Here is a 23,123-nt window from a genome sequence, read left to right as displayed (position 1 = left end):
GAATTGTCCCTAGAAGATTTCCTAAATAAAAGCTGATTCCAATCAATTTACTTAAATTCATTCTGAATTACCTCAGACTCTGTCTTTAGCGCATTCAATATTTATGCAATGCATCCTCATGAGTGTTTTAAATACATTGTTTGGAGACAGGATTGAGGCATTCCAAAATAATTAACACAATGGGCAAAGATAACAAAATGACAAAACGGAAATAGAAGATGCAGATGTATAGTCATTTTCTGCGTGAAAAGTAACAATCAGTTGAGAGCAAGTCTTTCTGGATTGGAGAGCTACAAACAGCAGCACATATGATGTTTGTGGGTTGCAGCTTTTTAGAGGATGGACAGAAGCCAGGATCATCACTGTGGTATATTTTATGATCTGGGTACAGTTATGCTTCTACAATTGATTAGAATTGTCCATGGAGAATGTTCTCTATTGCAATCCAAGGATTTCTTCAATGTTTCAGTTTCTCCAAAGGCCACTTGAAGGATAATGTGTTTTTAGAGGAGATGTATTTTCAAAAGTATCAGAAAAGAAGATTGATGTTTTACTAAGATGTCTGTATTATTCTCATTGCTTCTAATGTACTCTATTAGAAGCCAGTGGCATTTTTCTCTTCCTTATTTCTTTGGCTAGATTTAGGTTTCAGAAGTTGGACAGAATGGTGTAAAAATAGTTACTTCTGAAAGAAAAATCAAATATTTGCTTTTAAGAGGAAAGGGTTTAGGTTTTTACAGAATATGCTTAAATTGATTTTCACACTTATACAAGCATGGGAGCAATGATACTCCCAGGGAAATTGGACAGAGTGGGTATTGCGTGCAATATTAAGGGAAGTACACAAAGGTTTTTAAGGACATTTTAGAACTTACTTGACAATCATTTCACTCTGGGTGCAATATGTCTTGCAACCCAAACACTTGAAAGTGTGAGGTGCCCACAGCTCTTGCTCTCAAAAGCTATTTTGCTTCCAGAATGGTCCTTGTTTCTGCTAATTTGAACATTAGAAACAGCCTTGGGAGGGTTGTAAAGTGGTGAAGCTTGTCCTCAGAAACCAGAGAGGTACAAATGAGGTAGTCAGACTTTTCTGCTGTCAGGGGCTTCTGTCTTACCCTTCACTATCATTCCCAGGAAGCATCTTCAGAAAAGTCCCACTGAAGTAATAACCATTCCCCTCTGTGTTGTGGTGGTTTAGTCGCTCAGTTATGTCTGACTCCAGTAACGCCATGGACTGTAGCTTGCCAGGGTCTTCTGTCCATGGCATTTCCCAGGCAAGAATACTGGAGTGGGTAGCCATTTCCTTCTCTGGGGTATCTTCCTGACCCACGGATCGAATCCACATCCCCTGCATTGCAGATGGATTATTTACCATAGAAGCACCAGGGAAGCCTTCTTCTATGGGTGCTGAGCTATAAATCAAAGTGTGCATGCATTTGCATTTGGAGAGGTGGAAGTACTGCAGCACAAAGGAATGGAACACAAGCTCATCCCTCTCTGGACACAAAGATTTGGTATTTTTGGTGGGAGTAGCATGATGAGGCGGAGAAAGCAATGGCAACCAACTCCAGTACTCTTGCCTGGAAAATCCCATGGACGGAGGAGCCTAGTGGGCTGCAGTCCATGGGGTCGCAAAGAGTCAGACATGACTGAGCAACTTCACTTTCACTTTTCACTTTTGTGCATTGGAGAAGGAAATGGCAACTCACTCCAGTGTTTTTGCCTGGAGAATCCCAGGGACGGGGGAGCCTGGTGGGCTGCTGTCTATGGGGTCGCACAGAGTTGGACACGACTGAAGCGACTTAGCAGCAGCAGCAGCAGCATGATGAGGTGGGCTCTTAGACTATTGCCTACTGACATATAAAATCCATCCCGAGGAGGAGTTTATTTCTAATTTATCACCTTAGACTTTTATTTGCATCTTATTTCCTCTTTAGAGCTCCTTATCACTTTCTAAGCATTTTCACATATTTCATCAAAATTGAGAGAAAAAAAAATTGAGAAAACATTTGCTGTGGCACAGTAATGAGGATTGCTGCTTATCTTGCCATGGAGCCAACTACTCTGAGAGGAAGCCTGGGCAGGCATTACCTCTGTTCCTCACCTCTGTAGGGTAGGAAATGAGAGCTGAAGAGAGCTGATCAGATGTATTGTCCTAAAACCTTCCACTATGGAGCTGGATCACCAAATATAATACAGGGGTAAGAGATCATGAGAGGAGAATAACCACCAAACTCCAAAGCTGCTTCTCTTGATACAGCAAGCCCAGCTTTTCTAATGCGTATCTATTCCTTCTCTGGTAAAACTATGTTGTGAAAGGAAATAGAGCATATTTTCTGACAATACCCAGCTTAAGTAACACAGGTAAAGGTGCACAGTTGTGATATACTGCCCACAATTAGCCTGTCTTTGTATTGCAATTAGAAAATCTTATTTGAAAGTTCAGTTGAAGATATTGGTATCTTTTATTGAAATGACTATTAGACATTTTTATGTGGAATCAATTTCAGTAACTTAAAGCAGAATGCAATGACCTGTTTCTAGTACAGAATTCAGTGGAAAGACAGCTATGATGTTGAGGCAGATAATGTTTGGTTAATGAAGATTTCTGTTGGCTACGGATTATTTTATAATTGTGCTGTGCAGTTTTTTTTTTTTTTTAATGGACTAAAACGCAAACTTTATTGAGATTTCACCAATATTCCACTAATATTCTTTTTCATGTTTTAGGACCCAACTCAGAATTTAGTCATCATGTCTTCTTAGTCTCTATTTGTGAACTTCTGTTTTTCACAACTTTGACAGTTTTCAAGAGTACTTGGTCAGGTGTTTTGTACAATATCCTCAAACTAGGTTTGCCTTATTATTTTTTTCCTCATGATTATACTGGGGTTATATAGGTTTGGGGGTAAAATAGGAGACAGGTAGCATGCCCTCCTTATCACATCATATCAAGGTTGCATGCTATCAACAAGCCTTGTCACTGGTGATGTTAACTTGATAACTGGTTAAGGTTATCAAGATTAACAAGATTTCTCCATGGTTCAGTTACTATTTGCCCTCTCTATTCTTTGGGAATGAGTTACTATGTTCTGTACATATTCAAGGGAAGGGGAAATTTTAGATTTTAAAGGTTAAAAGAAAATAGTCTTCAAAATACCCATATTTATCTCTGTCTATATCTATCATCTATCAATCAATCAGTCTCCTTTCTATTTATCTTTATTCTTGGCTCAATGCACTGATCAGCACTGCAGTGAAATAGCTAGCAATGTGAGACTCAGATGGCTATCAGAGCGGAGCTTCTGAGTGCTAACTGTTGCTTTTACATGGCAAGGAAATTACTAATGACTGAAAAATGATTTAAAAATTGCAAGGCAGAATAAGAGATCAACTGAAGATGTTGAATATATTAACTACATAAAAATTGTTTACAAATACTGCCTATGATCTAAATAAAGGTTTTCCTGGGAAGTTTTGTTGTTCCAATTCAAACTTTCTCTTCTGTAATTTAAAGTCATTTTATGTGTTGCTGGTCCACTTTGGTTAGAACTTACACATCCAAATAAATTTCCCTTTACAATTGCAAGCCATAATGGAAACATGATTATGAAACATGAAACCTAACAATAAATAAAATAATTACATACAATTTGAGGGGTTAAGTAGAGTGATGTGGTTAGTGGAACATGCACCAATTCTGATGTACTGCCATGAGAAACTTTGGAAGAATCTCCTTTTTCTGATGGTCTTTGGTGTTTTTCTTTTATGGCAGTCAACATAACTCAGTGTTACTAGCCATTTCACTTGCAGGAATTATTTGGTTATTTCAGAAGCTCTATTCCCCTCTGAAAAGTTGGTGCCTTCCAGGCTGTTTGGGAGAACGGGCCATTGGCTGTAGGGAGTCCACAACTGGCTAGGGCAGTCCACATCCTGCAAGGTGCAGTGTTCTGATGCCAAGAGCCAGGTGTGCTTGGATGAAAGTTCAGAAATAAAATTCGTCTTAGATCAGCCCTGCGATCCTCAAATCATTAAAAACTGCTTCCAGTACAACTGGAATCAAGGGTACAATCATTCACTTGTTTTTAATGGACGGGCATGGCATCTACAGGATTTAACAAGTCCAAATAAAACCAAGAACAGACAAATAATAAAAATAAGTAAGGAAACACAGATTTCAGGATTCAAAGAACTATTAATTAGGAGGAGGTGCTGTAATTCTGCTTATCCAAACTTGGATTGATTTATAATCCATTATGTTCTCCAGGAAGTCTCCATAAAGAGACACAGAACTTGTGAAAATTCACTCAAGTGCTTTTAAGAAATATTTTCTGAATCACAGGCCAGTTAAGAGTAACAGTAAAATTTTAAGCATCTATTCAGATGTGGCTGCTGGGGCCCAAAGCTTGACCTTGGGTAGGACTGGACCCAAGATCTGAATAGCACCCCAAGGTCTTTCTCAAATTGACATGCAAAAGACTTGGGGCAGAAGTTTCAAACAAAGAAGAATCTTTGAAATCTCATTTAAAGTCCTCAAATTTGAAGCACTTAATTTTTCTGAAATAGGACAGAATGCTCTGTAGTGAAAAAAGTGAACTGAGCTTGAAACTGTGGGAATAACTCTTTCCAGAAGTCTCTGTAGCCATCCTCCATTACTAAAACAGGCTTTCAGAACAACCTGGAATCAACTATCATTCTGAGCATTTTGGGGGATCTTAAAATTCAAAAAATTTATCTCCTCATCTCTTTCAGATTTAAAGCTTAGATTTCTGAAAGCAGAAAATGAGTGCTAATCTACGGGCTCAATATATATCTTTGAAGCTAAGTTCTATTTTGGTAATAGTCAAAAGATTTAAAACTTAAATCAGGTTTTTCTTTAAGAAGCTAGTTTGTTTAGTCAAGGCTATGGTTTTTCCTGTGGTCATGTATGGATGTGAGAGTTGGACTGGGAAGAAGGCTGAGTGCCAAAGAATTGATGCTTTTGAACTGTGGTGTTGGAGAAGACTCTTGAGAGTCCCTTGGACAGCAAGGAGATCCAACCAGTCCATTCTGAAGGAGATCAGCCCTGGGATTTCTTTGGAAGGAATGATGCTAAAGCTGAAACTCCAGTACTTTGGCCACTTCATGCGAAGAGTTGACTCATTGGAAAAGACTCTGATGCTGGGAGGGATTGGGGGCAGGAGGAGAAGGGGACAACAGAGGATGAGATGGCTGGATGGCATCACTGACTCGATGGACATGAGTCTGGGTGAACTCCAGGAGTTGGTGATGGACAGGGAGGCCTGGCGTGCTGCGATTCCTGGGGTTGCAAAGAGTTGGACACGACTGATCTGATCATGAAATAATGCTTGTCTATTCATTTGGAATTATTTCTGAAAGAGAGAAGTTATTGTCAGTTCATATTTTTCAAACATATGGAGTTCCTGTTTGGGGAGCCTTTTCACTGTGAATAGTTACAAGCAGTGATGGAGGAAAGAAAGGAGTCTGGTGAGAGAAGAGAAAAACTTCAGGCTAGTTATACAGAGTGATTTAAGCCAAAAAGAGAAAAAATAAATATCTTATTTCATGCATATATACAGAATCTAGAAAAGTGGTACTGACGAGCCTAGGGCTTCCCTAGTGGCTTAGTGGTAAAGAATCCACCTGACAATGCAGGAGATGTGGGTTTGATCCCTGGGTCAGGAAGATCCCCTGGAGAAGGAAATGGCAACCAAATACCTCAATTTTTGTGTGTGAGTACTGTAATATCCTGTAAATATATCCTAAGCAGGTTTGTTTTCAGCACTGATGGAAAGCACCAGTGTTGACTTTGTTTTTTAAGTTGCCGACAGTTGTATGTTTGCTGGTTATTTATGATCTGAAATAATATATATCTTCTTCTAAGAAGACATTTTGTTACATAAGGATGACTTTTTTATACAACAGAATAAATTATGGCATTTCTATTGAAAAAAAAAAAAAAAGGCCCATGTTCTTGCCTGGGAAACTCCATGGACAGAAGAGCCTGGTGGGCTACAGTCCATGGGGTTGAAGAGTTGGACACAACTTAGCAACTAAATAACAACAACAGATGAACTGGTTGTGGCGAAGGAATAGAGAAGCAGATGTAGAGGGCAGACTTGTGGACACAGAGTGGGAAAGGACAGAGTGGGACGAATTGAGAGTAGCATTGACATATATCCATTACCACGTGTGAAACAGATGGGGGGAGCTGCTGTATAACACAGGGCGCCCAGCCCGCTGCTCTGATACCTAGAGCAGGGAGATGGGTAGGTGGGGGCAGGAGGGAGGGAGGCTCAGGTACATATACTTATACCTGATTCAAGTTGTTGTATGGCAGAAACCAACACAACATTGTAAAGCAATTCTCCTCCTATTTAAAAAAAGAGAAACTTCAGGCGAAAAAGGTTTTATGATGATTTGAAATTTTAACATATTTGTAATACCCAAGATCCACTGCTATATAAAAATATTCCATAGTCTTCATCATAATAAAGCTACCACTCAGTTTTCAGTATGCTTCTCCTTTGTTGACAGGTGACAGGATGATCAGGCAAGTCCGTGTTCTTGGTTGAGCCTGAGAGTATTTGCCATCTCTAGAAAAGGAGGTGTCAGGTGAACTTGTAAAGTAAAATAAAGGTATCGAGTAAAATACCACAGGTGTGTGGTATTTTAAAATCCATGGTTGTCTCTATTCATTTAGACATTCAGCAAGAAGATTTTTTTAATCTTATTTTTTGACTGCATTGGGTCTTAGTTGTGGCTCATGGGCTCTAGTTCCCTGATCAGGGATTGAACCTTGGTCCCCTGCATTGGGACCCCAGAGTCTTAGCCACTACACCACCAAGGAAGCCTCTCAGCAAGGATTTATCAAGCAGTGACCATGTGCCAGGTGATGGTAGGTCCTGGTAACGTGCCCTGAATGAATGTGATAAAGAACTCTTCCTGAAGCTTAATCAGGAAACGTAGTTGGAGAGACTAATAAACAAATCATTTTTATTAGTGGTGATAAGAAAAAACAGGAAAGCGTGATGGGATAGGTGAGCTTGGGTGGGCTGACATTTAGAGTAAGATGGTTAGGCCTGTGGGTGTCTGGGGAGGGCCAGGCTGAGGGAGTAGCGCAAGCCACGGTCCACAGGACATTCGCGGAGAAGCACGGTGACCACTGTGGCCGGCAGGGAGTGAGCAAGAGGGGGAGTCAAGGATTGACCCCCAAGGTATTGGTGTAAGCAACTGGAGGAAGTTGTGAAGAGTGTGCTTGGGAAGCAATGTGTAGTTTTCCAAGGCTACTGAATTAGTAGTTTTATAAGCTACTAGTCACATCAGAATCTGAGCAAGTCTCAATTTTGTTGGTATCCATCCACAGGCATGGGGGCACACCCTCCAACTCCATGGGTTCTCTGTCCTAGTCTCAGAATTCCTTCTCATCTTCTCTGGTGCCTTCTCAAGGAATTCCATTACACTCACTTATATGAGCTTCACAACTCTTACCCTGTAATTCAAGGTAAGTATTCACAATATTTAGTCTTTTTTTGTTGGCTCAGTCCCTTTCTCCTCTCTGAAAATGCAGACCAACTGGACACCCCAGGCTATCTCAGAGACTTTCTTAATGCTGTTCTACCTGGAGGGCTCTTCTCTGTCATCTCTGACCATCTTCATAGTCACCTTCAAAACTCAGCCTAAATGTCCCTTCAAGGTTTTTCCAAATATTTCACCACTGCCGTGACTTCCTTTTATTACAGTCACCTCTTTTCATCACTAGGCCACCTGTCTAAGAGGACACGTTTCTGATTCATGTAGATTTCAGAGTATTCAACGTCATGCCTAAACTGAATATGTGACTTGCACTTCCCTGGTGGCTTAGACGGTAAAGCGTCTGTCTGCAATGCAGGAGACCCAGGTTCGATCCCTGGGTTGGGAAGGTCCGCTGGAGAAAGAAATGGCAGCCCACTCCAGTATTCTTGCCTGGAAAATCCCATGGACGGTGGAGCCTGGTAGGCTACCGTCCGTGGGGTCACAAAGAGTTGGACACGACTGAACGACTTCACTTTCACTTTCTTTCACTTTCTATTACTATTTGGAGTCAATAAAATCCAAGAGAATGTAAGATGAAATATGGAATTAAAAATGAAATATGGAATTAATCTAATAGTTAGCACATGCCCTATATTATAGAGCACACTTAACTCTAACATTTTGGTTGAGTAATGAGTGAGGATAAAGCCATAGACAAATAGCATTGGTCACTCACTGGAATAAGATGAACTTTTCCATCTAAGCACACCTTGTCTTACTAGTGTCTTCTTAGCTTATTATGAACTCATCGCTTTCAATATTAAAATTAATTAGTCGTGTGTTTTCTTTTAATGGATATGACATTCTTTCTACTGCTCCTATGTTCCCTGTCACACGTCCAGTGGACCTCCTCCTTCCCCAAAGTAGCCAGCTCTTGTTAAAAAAAAAAAAAAATAAATAAAGAATGATGCTGATAAACATGCAGACAATGAGTTCTTTTCAGGTTCTTGTATGAACTGGTAATCCTCTGTCTCTATATAATTTTCACTTTCTTTTAATTTCACTCAAACAGTGCTTATGTATGGATTGCCAGTAGAAATAAACTGCCAAATGAAAGGCAGAAAGATCTCCTTATATGAAGTAAAGTCCTGAGACTAGAGCTCTTTGGACACCTCATGCCCATAGCACTCGGTACGTTCATATTAGTTGCTTAGATTTAATGTGGGGAGCTGAATGCCTGGTTCTCCCCATCCTACTTCTATTCCTCCTTCTCCACTGCCCCCCCTCTTTTTTTTCTATTTTATTTTTTGGTATGGAAAAGGAGGTACACATAAGCAGTATGTTTCAGTTTCAGAAAAAGCTTTAAATTCCAATACTTGTGGTAGTTACATTGAAAATATTTAAAAATAATTCATCACAGGGACTTCCCTGGTGGTCCAGTGGTTAAGACTCTGTGCTTCCAATGCAGGGGATGTGGGTTCAATCCCTGGCCAGGGAACTAAGATCCCACATGTGACACGGTGTTGTTCCCCCCCGCCCCCCGCCAAATCATTGCAGGACCAGGAATAACTGAAATTATTTTGCAAAGGTAGAATATCATTTCACTAGAAAATGTATGTTATATGGACATTTTAATCCAACAACTTTGTAGTTGGAAAAAAGTATTTTTCAAGATGGAAATTGTTTGGGTATAGAGAAATGTCCTTTATCAAAGGTAAAAACCTACCTACGGGGGTTGAACATTTTCTGGGTTTGCCTCAGGCCCATCCTAAAGCACATAAAGACAAAGACCTGAACTATGAGGTCTGTGTGAATTAGACTGTATATCTCTCCTTGTATAAATAAACTATCAGAAAGAGAACGGAAGTGACGTCTTGACAGAGAAGGAAATGAAGAGTCAAGAGGGGCTATGATGGAAGGAGGCAGAGGGAGTGAGTGAGTCAGGCTGTCTTGAAGTGGCACTCTAAATATTTTATTTCCACCAGTTACAGTATCTATATTTTTAAGTCCAGTATATTCTGCTTTCTTTTAAATCATCATTGGGGTCTATAAAGTAATTTTATATCATATATTATTAATATTTATAAGAAATTCATGAAATTACTTCTATATGTGATCAAAGTATAAATTTTGCAACACAACATGCACTGTGCGTCACTGTACAGAAATCTGGTTAGAAATCTGTTCTAACAAATCTGAACACTGTCACTCCCCCGTGTAGTTTTCCTTGAAAAAAGAGGAGCCGATGTTCTTGTAAACAGTACACTGTGAAACGTAAAATTTGATAATTCCTAAGTAGCATCTCAATATACACAAATTGAAAGGTTCTCCTACGGGCGTAGTCACTTTACATATCTAGCGATCCATGAAGACACTTATAAAAGGCAACGTTTGTGAAAAGGCCCCCCCTCCCGCAGCCGACTTGGTGTTGCTGGAGTCAGAGCTGCAGCCACTGCCAATCTCTGCTGCGTCTTGAGGTTGGAAGCCTGTTCCTCCAAGGCAAACATCAAGTAATTCGACTTTGTCCAGATGACTGAACAGCCAGGCTTCACCACTTCCTTCAGACGGATTGTCTAGGTTGGGTTACTTCACTTTGAGGTCAGTCAGGGCATCAGAGATCTCGTCGGCCTGTGCAGAGATGCTGGCCGGTGTGACGTGGAGGTGGATGTCGTACTGCTGGTCCAGGCCCAGGTAGCAGTCGCTCATGAAATACAGTGTGTAGATATACCTAACATACAACAGAGGAACAAAATGGTGAAACCACTGTGTTCATCACATGTCTGCGAAGTTGCTTCAGTCGTTTCTGACTCTTTGTGACCCTACGGACTGCAGCCCACCAGGTTCCTCTGTCCATGGGATTCTCTAGGCAACAGTGCTGGAGTGGGTTGCCATGCCCTCCTCCAGGGGATCTTCCCAAACAGGGATGGAACCTGCATCTCCTGTGTCTCCTGCAGTGGCAAGTGGATTCTTTACCACTAGTACCACCAGGAAGCCCATAGTCTGTGGTGTTCTCATCACAGTCATGGTTAATTCTTTGGGGGTAAAGATTCTGCTTACCTTCCGGGTACTTCAGGGGTATAAAAAGAGATGGAGACCATGTGATGACTTCGGACATAGCCCACTCTTTTCAAAGCGATAAGTTCTCTCTTATCCACTTCTCCTAATATCAAAAACCATCCTTCATCCTTTGATTTGGGAAATCGAGGAGTAACTGCATGGCTGTCTTGCTTTCCCTGTAAAGCAGAAAAAGGAAAGATAAAGTATCATAATGGCTAGATTTTCTATACCACTTGGTTGTGGTTAAAAGGCCACGTTGTCTTTCTTGGCGGCCATAAATCTGAGTATCTGGGATGTGTTTAATTTTCAGGTTTTATGTATTTGATATGCCATCATCTACCTTTTTTTAAGATTCTCAAAGCACATTATAGCCACACGACTACTTTGTGGCCATAACCACCAGGATTATTTGGCTCAGAACACAAAACCTTTGAATCTTGACATCAAAATAAATTCTGACACCATTCTTGTAAAGAAAATTAATACCCTATTTGCAGATGAACAAGCTGGGATACAATCATATTAACTAAATCTTCCAAAGCTTTATATACAAGAAACCAATACTTGGGGAAAAAAGTCAATTGAAGCTGGACTCTGGAATCTTAAGATAATAAACACTGTCATATAAACATGTTCCCCCACTCCCCAAGAATAAAACTCACATGAAAAAGCACATATTCCAATATGGCAATATTAAAAAGTCCTTTCTCTAAGGAATGGGAAATTGTGAGCCAAGCAAATTGTAAAATATATTAATCACCACCACCCAAGATTAGATATCTCCATAATGACAACACTTGAGGTCTGTATTTTAGATTGATTTTTAGAAAGTCAAAGATTCTAGAGATTCCTTAAGACAATGAGTTTATGGTGTAAAAGATGCTAATAATGACATGCTCTCAATCAGACTTCACTCAATATTCCAGAGGGAGATGTTTCACTGAAGGCATTTTAAAAGAGAGGTCAGAGAGTAATGTATTTTTTACAGCACTTAGAAACAAAATTTAGAGTTTTTCTAGCATGATTAAATCTAATGTTTAAGTACTAATATTATGGTAAAAAGAATCTTATTGTCAGAAATGTTTGCAAAGGCCTCAGAGTTCTCCCTCACTAGTGCTCGCAACATACCTTAGCTGCACCTCAGTACACGCTTAGTCTGGGCGCTGTATTGCGTTGCTTGAGCATTTGTTGTGAGTGAGCCCCCTGAGGCTGGGGGTCCACTGTCCAGCTTTGGGGACTGGCCTCGTTTCTGTCAGTGTGTACACACACGGCAGGTACAAAGCAAACAGGGACTGGAATCAGAGAACTCTGGGTTCCCATCCTGCTCTCATATTTTCTGTCTCTAGGACCTTGGCAAATTCCTTACTCCCCAAGTCCCATTATTCTGTAAAATAGGAAATCACATCTTCTTACATAGCAGTGATAAAGAAAACTCTTCAGTTTTTTTCCCTCATGATTTTATCTTTATAATTACCACTGCCTTTTTTTTTTTTTTAAGTTGGGATACCTTAAGTCATCTAAAAATGCTCATATGAAAGCCTCTGAAATGCCAGAGGCCAATCAGTTCATACTTACACTGATTGATTTTTTGAATTAGAAATCAAGTGAGATGAGACTTAAAGGCACAGTACTGAAAAGACATTTTAACAGAAAGTTACTGATCATTTTGTGTGTGAATACAGAGAGGAGAATATTAGTGAACCACAACCTCATTCCTGAGGGAGAGTTCTAGATATGGGAAAGCCCCTTCTCCCTGGGCTAAGGAGAAGGCAAATTCTTATTTTGATGATCATGGGACTTCCCTGGTGGTGCGGTGGATAAGAATCTGCCTGCATATGCAGGGGATGCGGGTTCTATCCCTGGTCAGGGAGGATCCCACATGCTGCAGAGCAACTTAGCCCATGTCCCACAACTACAGACCCTGTGCTCTAGAGGCTGGGAGCAGAAACTACTGAAGCCTGTACACCCAGAGCCTGTGCTCTGCAATAAGAAGCCACTGGAAGGAAGTGTAGGCCCCCCTGTCCCCACAGTGCAACTAGAGAAAGCCCGCTCAGAACAACCAAGACCCAGTGCAGTAAAAAATAAACAAACGATTGTTATGGTCCCAAAACCAATTTGCCCACATGTTGTGCACTAATATTCTTGAAGGGCTCAGTAATTACTATGCTGCCACAGACAGCAGAATAGAGCACAGTAACTTAAAATATAAATTTTTGGCCTATCTGCATGTTGACAGAGCTCTCTCATATGCATTCTAATGAAGGAAGCAGGTAGCTATGGCAAAGGAGGCACAGAAAAACTTAACTAGTATCTTCTTCTAGTGGAGTAAAAGTCTAGATTTTGAGATTTCCTTGGGCCCTGAGACTGCTGTGGGCCTGGTATAGGGTCAAGGAACCTGTGCTCTTAAAGCTACTCTAGGAAATTCTGCTGAATCTGTACACCATGCTCTGAGAACAGGACTCTAGGCATTATATTATGATGTCCCATGGGTATTCTGGGGTTGAAACATGGCACGTGAGGAGAAGTGACTCATTTCAGAAGACTGACTCTTGCTGCTTAAGGCCAGTTGAGGAAGCGGGATCTGTGAAGGGCACGGAGGCATTAGTCACATAACAGACATGTGTGCTGGCACGTGCATGTAGCTGGTGTGAAGCATTTGAGAATGGAAACCAAACACTCTACCTTGTGGAACCCGAGGCTGACTCTCTGCAGGCTGACTTGAAGCACATACTCTTGATCAGCATGCAACCTGACCCATCTGTTGTCGCTGCGTTTGTCTGAAGCCACAGTTGTGATGGAGATCTCGTCGTGTCCCTCTGCCGCGTCATCCCACCAGCCTTTAACACTCAAGCCAACATCAATCACTGGCAAATGAGATAAGAAATTCCATGCCTGAATAAGAAGAGAAAAGAGTGGGCAACTGAAATGTAGTGATCAACTAAGAAGTAGTGAACTTTTAAAAAATCAACCACTTTGTTCTGAGATTAATTCTGGATTCAATGCAGTTGTAAGAAATAAAGCAGACAGATCCTGTGTACCATTCCCCAGTTTCCCCCAGGCGAGCACTTTTCACAACTACGGTACAAGTATTTATACCAGGATATTAACAGTGACACAATCCACAGCTCTTGTTCAGATTTCCTAGTTTTTCTTGTACTCATTTGTTTGTAAAAATAGTGTGCTTTTTATATTATTAAAGTCCCTTTAACAAAAACTAAGAAAGTATTAATCATTACTTAAACTTGTGACCCTTTTATCATAAATCCCTTTGAGACATTGAGTGGCTACTGACTATATTAAAAAAGTAAGTTTTAAAATAATTGTTGAACTGGCTAGTTTTAGAGAAGCATCAAGTATAAGCATTTATGTGACTGCTAAGGTGGAGAGCATTACTTGGGGATATAAAAGCAACTTGAAAAAATGCTGTGATGCAATTTTTGATGTCAGCATCTTTCATTGACCATTTAGTGTACAAAATGGACGATTCTTTTGTTTTTATGCCAAATTATTCTGAAAGGAAAACATTTTATATGTTTGTATATTGTAAGGAAATCTCTAGGTCTAGGGTTCTTTCTAGAAACAAATATATATTTTTTGGTATTATCATATTGAGAATACCAACTTAAATGACACATATTAAAGGAGTAGAAAATATTACCAATTTTATTCCTGCTCTTTTAATTAAAAATATTTGTGAAAAATCAAAATGCAAATAGTAAATGCTTATCAATAATGGGGCTTCCCTTGTGGCTCAGCTGGTAAAGAATCTGCCTGTAATGCAGAAGACCTGGGTTTGATCCCTGGGTTGGGAAGATCCCCTGGAGAAGGGAAAGGCTATTCACACCAGTAATCTGGCCTGGAATATTACATGGACTATAGTCCATGGGCTTGCAAATAGTTGGATACGACTGAGTGACTTTCACTTTCACTTTTCAAGTGCTTATCATTGTTGAATGAATGAATGAATTCCTAAGTCTATGAAAAAGATGTAAAAAAAATAACCTAATATCCTCAGATAATTGTCATCTTCTAACATTTATAATTATGTGGCAAATATCACCACTGGTCAAGAAAACTCTCTATATTGGCTGTTTTATCTGTTGTTACCTTCTAAGTTTTTAAAAGCTCATGAATACTTTAATTTTTTCCTTTTATTTCTTTAATAATATTCCATAGGTATCCTTATAGGCTTTGATTTCCTATTCGCTAAGACTTTATTGCTGTTGAGTATACCACCTAATTGAAATGAAGAAGCCCTGATGAATCAAACTATCCCTCAGGAATTCAAAAAATGTAAATCCAATGCAAATTTTCAATTCAACACCAATCCTGTAACTGGTGAATCTGAAATTATGTTTGAAATAGATGCTGAAATACTCAAGCCACAGAATGGTCTACATGGTGCTTTAAGGTACAAATAATGGCTTATCCCCTGCTAGAACCAGCTGAGTCTAGAAGCTGTACCACTGGATGTTCTTAGACTAGCCAGAGCGAGGACACAAATATACCATTTCTGTATAGCATTTAACTTCGTGAGACAACACAAGTAGCATTTATTATATGAAGTAAGACTTCATATTTTTCTTGTACCTTTAAATGAGTTAGCAATATAATAATTATTAGCAACTCACTGGAACTTTATTTTACAAAGCCCCCAAAAGTCAGATCTTGCTTTTATATATCTGTAATCTTTTTGCAGTGCTTAATATTATTATTTGCAATCTATAATGCATATACAATTTTTTGGGTGTGTGTATACATTTGTACATACATATATACAAACGTATATACACATACACACATATGTAAGTATATAAAACATGAGCTGTTTTTAAAGAAATTGCTAAGACATTTCAACACCAGCCAAACATATTTATCTGTGGATTAATCTTCATCTATTGAATCAGGCAAGAGCACTGCCATGCATACAATTATTTAATTAGCAGCCAAATCCTCTGCCAGTCAGCAGCCGTTCCAGGCATACTGATGGGGTAGAAGATGCAAATCTCACAGTCGTACTGCTTTTTCTCATTACTACTGCAATTAGCACTTAAATTGATGCTTTAAACATACTAATTTCTGGAATAATTCAGGATTTGTATGTTACCTGGGATCGCCTCACTGCAGAGCCGACACCAGATTGCTCTGCAAATTGAAGCACTTTTGAGCCAAATAACCATCATCATATCAGACTGAGCCAATTTGCATTTGGTTTTAAAGATAACAGAATGGCAATTTATGCAAATAAATTAAGTAAGTTTACTTCTGAGTTTTCCCTGAACTAATTATAACAATGTTCTAATTTTTTATCACATCTAAAACTTGGCTTGAAACCACTGTATGTTATGTTAGAAATCTGTTGTTGCTAATAGAAGCCTTGTTTTAAATATATTGTTTTTATTCATAATTTTGATGATAATTTAGCTAGAAAGGGAGGCACTTATTATGAATATTTAAATAGATTTTTTGTGCCAATTCTGGGTTCAACAGAAATTGAACAATCAGACTTACATGCCTGTTACACTTTTTCAAAGTCTTGCCTAAAATGAGTTCTACTGGGGGCGGGGGGCCAATGACATGGTTTAGAAGTTTCTTTATTTTACTACCTGTTTGGCAAGCCAGTATGTTAATTATGTTGTAAACCCTGAACATTTACATGCTTAGGGTAAAATTGCTTAAGATTTAAAATTCTATATATGCCAAATATTTCTGGCATTGTTCATTCATATTTTTGGTCTTTCCAAAGATAGTTTGGAGCAATGACTTATGTTGTCTTTCACAACACAGATTTAGATTTTCCTGAGCTACAAAGTATACAAACAAGGAGTTTGTTTGAAGAAATACTTTAGAATCTAGGAATAAAAAGTGATTAAAATGAGGGGGGCATAAAAGAGTAATTGAGGGAGTTGCATGAAAATATATCCAAGTGTAAAAAAACAACAAAAAACCATGAAGAAGGGATTATTGATAGAAGGACTCCTGGGCAATGTAGCCTAGACGACTAAGTCTTAGTAGGCCTTTCTCAGCCGGTGTAACAGCATTATACTGAAACAACCTTCTAATAATGTAGCTGCTATTTTTAATTATTGTTATAGTCATTACTTTTAATACCATCTGTTGAGCTCTTATCCTGTATCAGGACAGATATAGAGCATACAGCAGTTTACATAATAACATCTTGCTTAATCTTCCCAAGAATTTCATGAGACTGATATAATGTTTTCATGTTTATAATCATAGTAAATGGCAGGTGGAATGTAAACCCAGGAGAGTCTGACTCTGAAAGCAACACTCTAAGTCAGACAACTTTTGTGTAACTTCCCAGATAGAGTGAGGGAGTGTCTAAACATGGAACTGATGGCCTTACCTGCTTCATTTTGGGGGCCGGTAGCTCTTTTTCTATCATGGAGCTGAATACATGGTCTTTCCCTGCACAAGCATGGATCAGTTCTGGGAGGCACTCAATGGACCCATGGTAACCAGCATGTGGGCCCTTCATACCTGGGCTCCATTTCCTAAGAAATAATATCAACACCAAATAATTATTTCATAGCACAAATGAGATTTTCTGACAACGTTGGTTTCTATAAAGAGTTTAAAAATTAAATTTACTGTATAACTTTTTAAAGACCACTATTTTGAAGCTTCAAAATCAGTCAGGATTCTCGAAGGTATCAATCCAAGGCAGTTTTGCTACCACGACATAAAACGTGTGGAGAAGGCAATGGCAACCTACTCTAGTACTCTTGCCTGGAAAATCCGTGGACAGAGGAGCCTGGTGGGCTGCAGTCCATGGGGTCGCTAAGAGTCGGACACGACTGAGCGACTTCACTTTCACTTTTCACTTTCATACATTGGAGAAGGAAATGGCAACCCACTCCAGCGTTCTTGCCTGGAGAATCCCAGGGACAGGGAAGCCTGGTGGGCTGCCGTCTGTGGGGTCGCAGAGAGTCCGACACGACTGAAGTGACTTAGCAGCAACAGCAGCAGCATAAAATGTGTGAATCACGTGTGAGCCAGGATTGATAGACAGGTGGTGTCTTTCTATAGGAAAGCACTAATATGTGCTGATGCATCCATGTGGATAAAATACTGAATTGGAGCCCTGACCTGTTTGCAATGGATGCAGGCAAATGTCTCTAATACATTTACTTGAATAAAGTTTTCATTGTAAGTTGCGTTGACATCCCACAGTTAAAGTATATTAGGGGAATATTTCAGATTTACAGTATAAATAGTGCTGGATCACCAGGAAAGGAGTCTACCTAAATCTATTCTCTGTTTATATAGTAAGATGAAAAATATCCTTGAAATTAGACAAATACAGCCACTTTTCTGGGTAGCAATAATAAAATGGATCAAATCTCCTAGGCCCCAATCAGTTTCCATAACAGACCCATGTGCTGTTGGGTTGGTACCCTAGTGTGTCTCCTTTATTGCTGAAATCCAACTCTCGTAACTTCTAGTACCATGTTGAAAGAGTTCCTGAAACTGAGCCATAGACACGTGAGGTATCTCCTTTCCCCGGCCCCACGTCACATGCTGTTGGTGTGGTCCATTCTCTGAACATGGCTTTTAGTTCTCAGGGACATCTCATAGCAGGGACTCGAGCACCATGGGATCAACCGCCCTGGAAGCCAGTGTATGTCAGTCAGATGGAGGGACTTCCCCGAGGAGACCCCATGTGTGCCTGAGGTTCTGGTTGACGAATATCTCTAGATGCATCACATGACTGCCACTCCTCGTCCAGCTGATGAGAGGCAGAAGGGTGCTCGATGGCAAGCACAGGCAGACTCTTTTGTCTGTCTACATGACTGTGAAACAATCTTTTGGCTGCACAGTGTCTCTCAAGTGGTGTGAAAAGAAACATTTTTGTTTAAACACCGCCAGTCTTGCTTGTAGTATGTACCATTCTTTCCTTTGCTAAAGTAGTTGTAGCCATGTACATGGGACCTAGGCTTCCCTGGTGGCTCAGATGGTAAATATTTAATGCAGGAGACCCGGGTTCAATCCCTGGGTTGGCAAGATCCCCTGGAGAAGGAAATGGCAACCCACGCCAGTATTCTTGGCCTGGGAAATTCCATGGAGTCTGGTGGGCTACAGTCCATGGGGTCGCAAAGAATCAGACACGAATAAGTGACTAATAGTTTCACTTTCTTTTCACATAGGACCCAAGAGTTGAATAATTTTATGATAACATAAACTCTTCTTATAGGCACAAGTTACATCTTGAGGTGCTAGATATGTATATATAACTACTTGGTTTTTGGACATTTTACAGATGCACAGTTTACTTTTGACAAAAGATTTCTGATCTCTCAAATCTATTCTGCAATGACAGAAATTGGTAATTTCTTTTGCTTTAGGTCACTTAAAGTACTTGCATAACATTTTTTAAAATGAAGGCTGGCACAGCAAAGAAAGAGTTAAAATGAAGATGCATTTGATGTTGCAAATGGAAAACAACTTAATAGAAGGTTAAAATGAATTGCAGTTCAGCTTGAGGCCAATGATCAAATTTCAAGGGAGAATTCCATTGTCGCTAGTCTATGTTTCCCTCTGGGAAACAGGGGCATTTTCACTGTAAGGAATCAATATTCTAGGCACAACGTGAAATTCAAGTGACCATACATGTAAAGGAAATGATTTTTTGAAATAAAAAAACCCAATTACATCGAGAATTAAAATACCGACCTGAAAATGTGCAGATGGTGGTTTTCTATGTGTGGTATTGTTAGCAGGGAGGAGTCTTTCAGCCACCGCCCCTGGATCACCATCTGCACCAGGCTGGTGATGTTGAGGACCGTCACCAGCCAGCCCTGGTGTGCAGCCACATCCAGCATTGCCTGAACAGGGAGAACACACACGTTATAAGAGTACCATGGCACCTTCCCTCTCCATGGGGATCTGATATCTAGCCTTAACAAAAAGCTCCCAGGGTTATGCCTCTAAATTACTACTAATCAAAAGAAGAAACCAGAAAATAAACTACAGTTGGATTGGAAGGAACATAGTGAAACGTCTGTAGTGAAACATTGGTGAAACATCTCTTACAACATTTACTGCACATTACTTTGTACAAAATGCCAATTATTTAGCTTTTTTAGGTCAGCAAAGATTAGGCAGATAATATTGGCACTATAATAAAACAAAGAGAAAAACTCAGTGTACTTTGAGAGCAAATTATATATAATTCACTGTATCAAGACTCCAGTGTTCTTGCCTGGAGAATCCCAGGGACGGGGGAGCCTGGTGGGCGGCCGTCTATGGAGTCGCACAGAGTTGGACACAACTGAAGTGACTTAGCAGCAGCAGCAGCAGCAGCAGCTCCATTTAAAAAGTAAATCTCAAGTGGTGCTGGTTTAATCACTAAGTTGTGTCTGACTCGTGCAACTCTATGGACTGTAGCCCACCAGGCTCCTCTCCCCAGGCAAGAATACTGGAGTGGGTTGCCATTTCCTACTCCAGAGGATCTTCCTGACCTAGGGACCGAACCACATCTTGTATATTGCAGGTGGATTCTTTACCGTTGATTCAAATCTCAAGTAGTCTTTCCCAAATTTAAAGGCAACAATGGTAAGGTGATAGGTCTACTTACCCAAAATTTATTTTTTCCCAGAGAGCAGGCTAAAAGCAGAGCCCTGGTTTTCAGTGACTATACTATGCCACACAGTAAAGGGGGCAAGGACCAGTGTACATGTACATGGGGAATGATGAGAAGCTATTCATATTAGTCTATACATTTAATCCAATGTTTTATGGACAAACAAACGGCTGCATTTGCTTAAGGCCAAACCAAACAGTGAAATCTTATTTAAACAAAGGAGAAGTTTACACAGGCAAAGCTATTTCAATTAAATTAGATTCTAGTGAATGCTGACTTAAAGACACATAAGTTAATACCATGATCTGAGGCAGCTAGTTTATACAGTTTTAGGAGTGCACTCTCTTGTTTTGGGAAATGAAGGTAAGAGAAATCAGATGTACCTCATAAATGCCTAAAATGATATTTCACCATCTCACTGATTGTAAAATATTTATAAAATGTACAAAACCTACAAGTACATTTTTAGAAATGGTTCTTAAAGCTTTATTATGTTAGTAAAATTAATCTGCCATATTACTTAGTACTTATTGAGTCAGACACATTTTCCTTCCAAGTTTTGAATTTCCTATTCTGGGTTTTCTAATTTACAAAATGTAAAATAGTTTAAAAAATGTCTGGCTAAACCAATCTGTGGTCTTTTTATACATATTACAAGGAAATGGATCCACATCGCTGGGTATGGGGTATGATGCAATGGTCAACTTTATACGTATTACAGGGAAATGGATCCACATCGCTGGTTACTGGGTATGATGGAATAGTCAAATTGGCCTTTAGTACCCATGAGCCTGGGCTTGCCAGGTGGTGATAGTGGTAAAGAACCCACCTCCAATGCAGGAGACTTAAGAGATGTGGGTTTAATCCCTGGGTTGGAAAGAGCCCTTGGAGAAGAGAATGGGATCCCACTCCAGTACTTTTGCCTGGAGAATCCCACGGACTGGGGAGCCTGGTGGGCTACAGTCCATGGGGTTGCAAAGAGTCGGACACGACTGAAGTGACTTAGCACTCATGTAACCGTGAGCCTACTAATTGCACATTATAAAGCTTTATGGTTGGTATAATATATGTATATGTATGTGTGCATATGAAAGTGTATACATGCACGAATGTATGTGTTTATAAATCCAGGGGAAATCCACTTCTGTTCTTCCTATTTCTCTGCAGAGCTGATTAAAACGCTTAGCCTTTGAAGTATATGAGACAAGCTGGTCACGAGGAACATTCCTCAGACAAAAATAAAAGTATTAGTTCACAAGTCACAACTCAATTATACCTAATGCAGTATCATGATGATGTTGGAAGCTGTAATGTAGAGTAACTATGGTGATTTTACTTGTGATTTTTATATTACAACTTGACTGGAAATAAATTCCAGACCCAAAGCTCAAATACTAGAAGAGCTAGATGGACGGACCATATGTTTTTAACTTTGAAGTTTTCATGATGAAGTTGAAAGATTTCGTAAAATTTATGAGAGCTGCCCACAATCTTTCCTTGTATGAGCCAGATGTGAAAACGTAAAAAATCATGCAAAGTGATTGCTTACGTGAAGTAAATGAAAAGGCTGTATCATGAATTGAAAACTATCACTTATCTTGTTTTAATTTAGAAAAAAGGCAGGTAGGGAAGAATCGGGGATGAGATGGTTGTGACAACCCAAAAGTGCTGAATAAATGTTGCCACATGACTGCCTACTCACTCCCTAGCGGGTCCTGTTTTCTTCCCCCTCCGGCCACTGCCTCTGTGTAGACCCTCATCAACGCCCACCTGGAATATTATGATAAATACCACTTTATCCTCATTCTAAGTTTTCTTCATACTTTGTATTGTTACCTCAGGGCATTTTTATAGAGGTAAAACGGGTTATGTCATTCCTCTGCTTAAGTTTCTTCAACGGCTTCAAGCTTCATAGCAGACAAAAAGCTAACACTTCTCTGCAGGTCCTCTTCTTACATATCCTGCTCCCTCTACCTTGTCTACCTGGGAAATTCCTACACATCCTTCAAGTCAAGCTCAAATGCTACTTCTTCCTGTGAAGGCTACCTAATGGACAGGAGGTACTTCTTAGGTGTCTACTGCTCCATGCTACTATTATCATATTGTAGGTCTTTGTTTACACACATGCCCATTAAATATATAGACTCATTGATGGCAAGATTCTGGAAGTAGTCTTGGCAATTACAGTCCTAGCACAGAGCATTCAAGAAATATTCATTTTATGAAAGAACATTCATAAAAATCCAATTATAATAATTATAACAAACATTTTATCTGTTATGGCATATCTGCCAAAGGCAGCACAGTGCAGGAAAAAAAAAAAAAAAAACTACAAGCTTTGATGTCAGACATAGGTTTGAATGTTAATTTTGTCCCACTTTCTATGTATAAATTTGGGGCAACTACTTAACCCTAAGAGGATAGATTTCTTATTGATAGAAGTGTTATATGTCTGTACAGGGGTTGATGAGGGTAAAATAAGATGATGTACTACGTAAGATATCTATTACACTGCCTGGAACAGAATAAATCTTTTAGATCTCAGTAATAGATCTCGATAAACAGGTACTTATTTTTAACGTTCCTCTATGAGGAAATGGAAAGAACACTATAAAACAACCTAAGAGAGACTTTCTAAGAGAGACTTCCTTTGGACCTTTGGGGATTGATTTCTGCACTGAGGAGTATAGGATTTCGAGGAGCAAAGTATGGAAGGTTGGGAGCAAATGCATGGAATGGGCAAAACTTCATCAGGAGAGGTGTGCAACTGCAAGACAGTCAGGGGACACAGAAAACCAAAGGCAGACCCTGCAGTGCAGGCCAAACTGGAGCATGTGGACTTGGTTCTCGGTTTGAGTGGACAAGTCTAAGCCACCATGTAGGTACATACCTCAAGGGGCTACGGCTAAGGGATGGTCCAGGTAGATGGGTTTGAGGGTCTGGTGGG

General features: G+C 39.8%; 1 protein-coding gene and 1 non-coding gene across 2 annotated transcripts in view; one reads left to right on the top strand and one right to left on the bottom strand.

Annotated features, from left to right (window-relative positions):
- Positions 1 to 7,849: 7,849 nt before the first annotated feature.
- TRNAC-GCA (transfer RNA cysteine (anticodon GCA)) lies at positions 7,850 to 7,921 on the top strand. Its single transcript has one exon. It is a non-coding gene; the product is annotated as a tRNA-Cys (tRNA).
- A 1,544-nt stretch (positions 7,922 to 9,465) lies between these two features.
- ASCC3 (activating signal cointegrator 1 complex subunit 3) overlaps positions 9,466 to 23,123 on the bottom strand; it is a 335,161-nt gene continuing 321,503 nt past the window's right edge. Inside the window, exons 38-42 of the mRNA XM_061427741.1 lie at positions 19,267 to 19,418; positions 16,940 to 17,087; positions 13,255 to 13,464; positions 10,573 to 10,748; positions 9,466 to 10,243 (exon numbers count right to left, since the gene is read on the bottom strand). Coding sequence (XP_061283725.1) covers positions 10,099 to 10,243; positions 10,573 to 10,748; positions 13,255 to 13,464; positions 16,940 to 17,087; positions 19,267 to 19,418 — 831 coding nt within the window. The 3' untranslated portion in view covers positions 9,466 to 10,098. The remainder of the gene's footprint in view (positions 10,244 to 10,572; positions 10,749 to 13,254; positions 13,465 to 16,939; positions 17,088 to 19,266; positions 19,419 to 23,123) is intronic.

Source organism: Bos javanicus, chromosome 9 (assembly GCF_032452875.1).
Source record: "Bos javanicus breed banteng chromosome 9, ARS-OSU_banteng_1.0, whole genome shotgun sequence".
NCBI lineage: Eukaryota > Metazoa > Chordata > Mammalia > Artiodactyla > Bovidae > Bos > Bos javanicus.
Note: the sequence above shows the minus strand (reverse complement) of the source record. Positions and strands in the feature narration are given on the sequence as shown.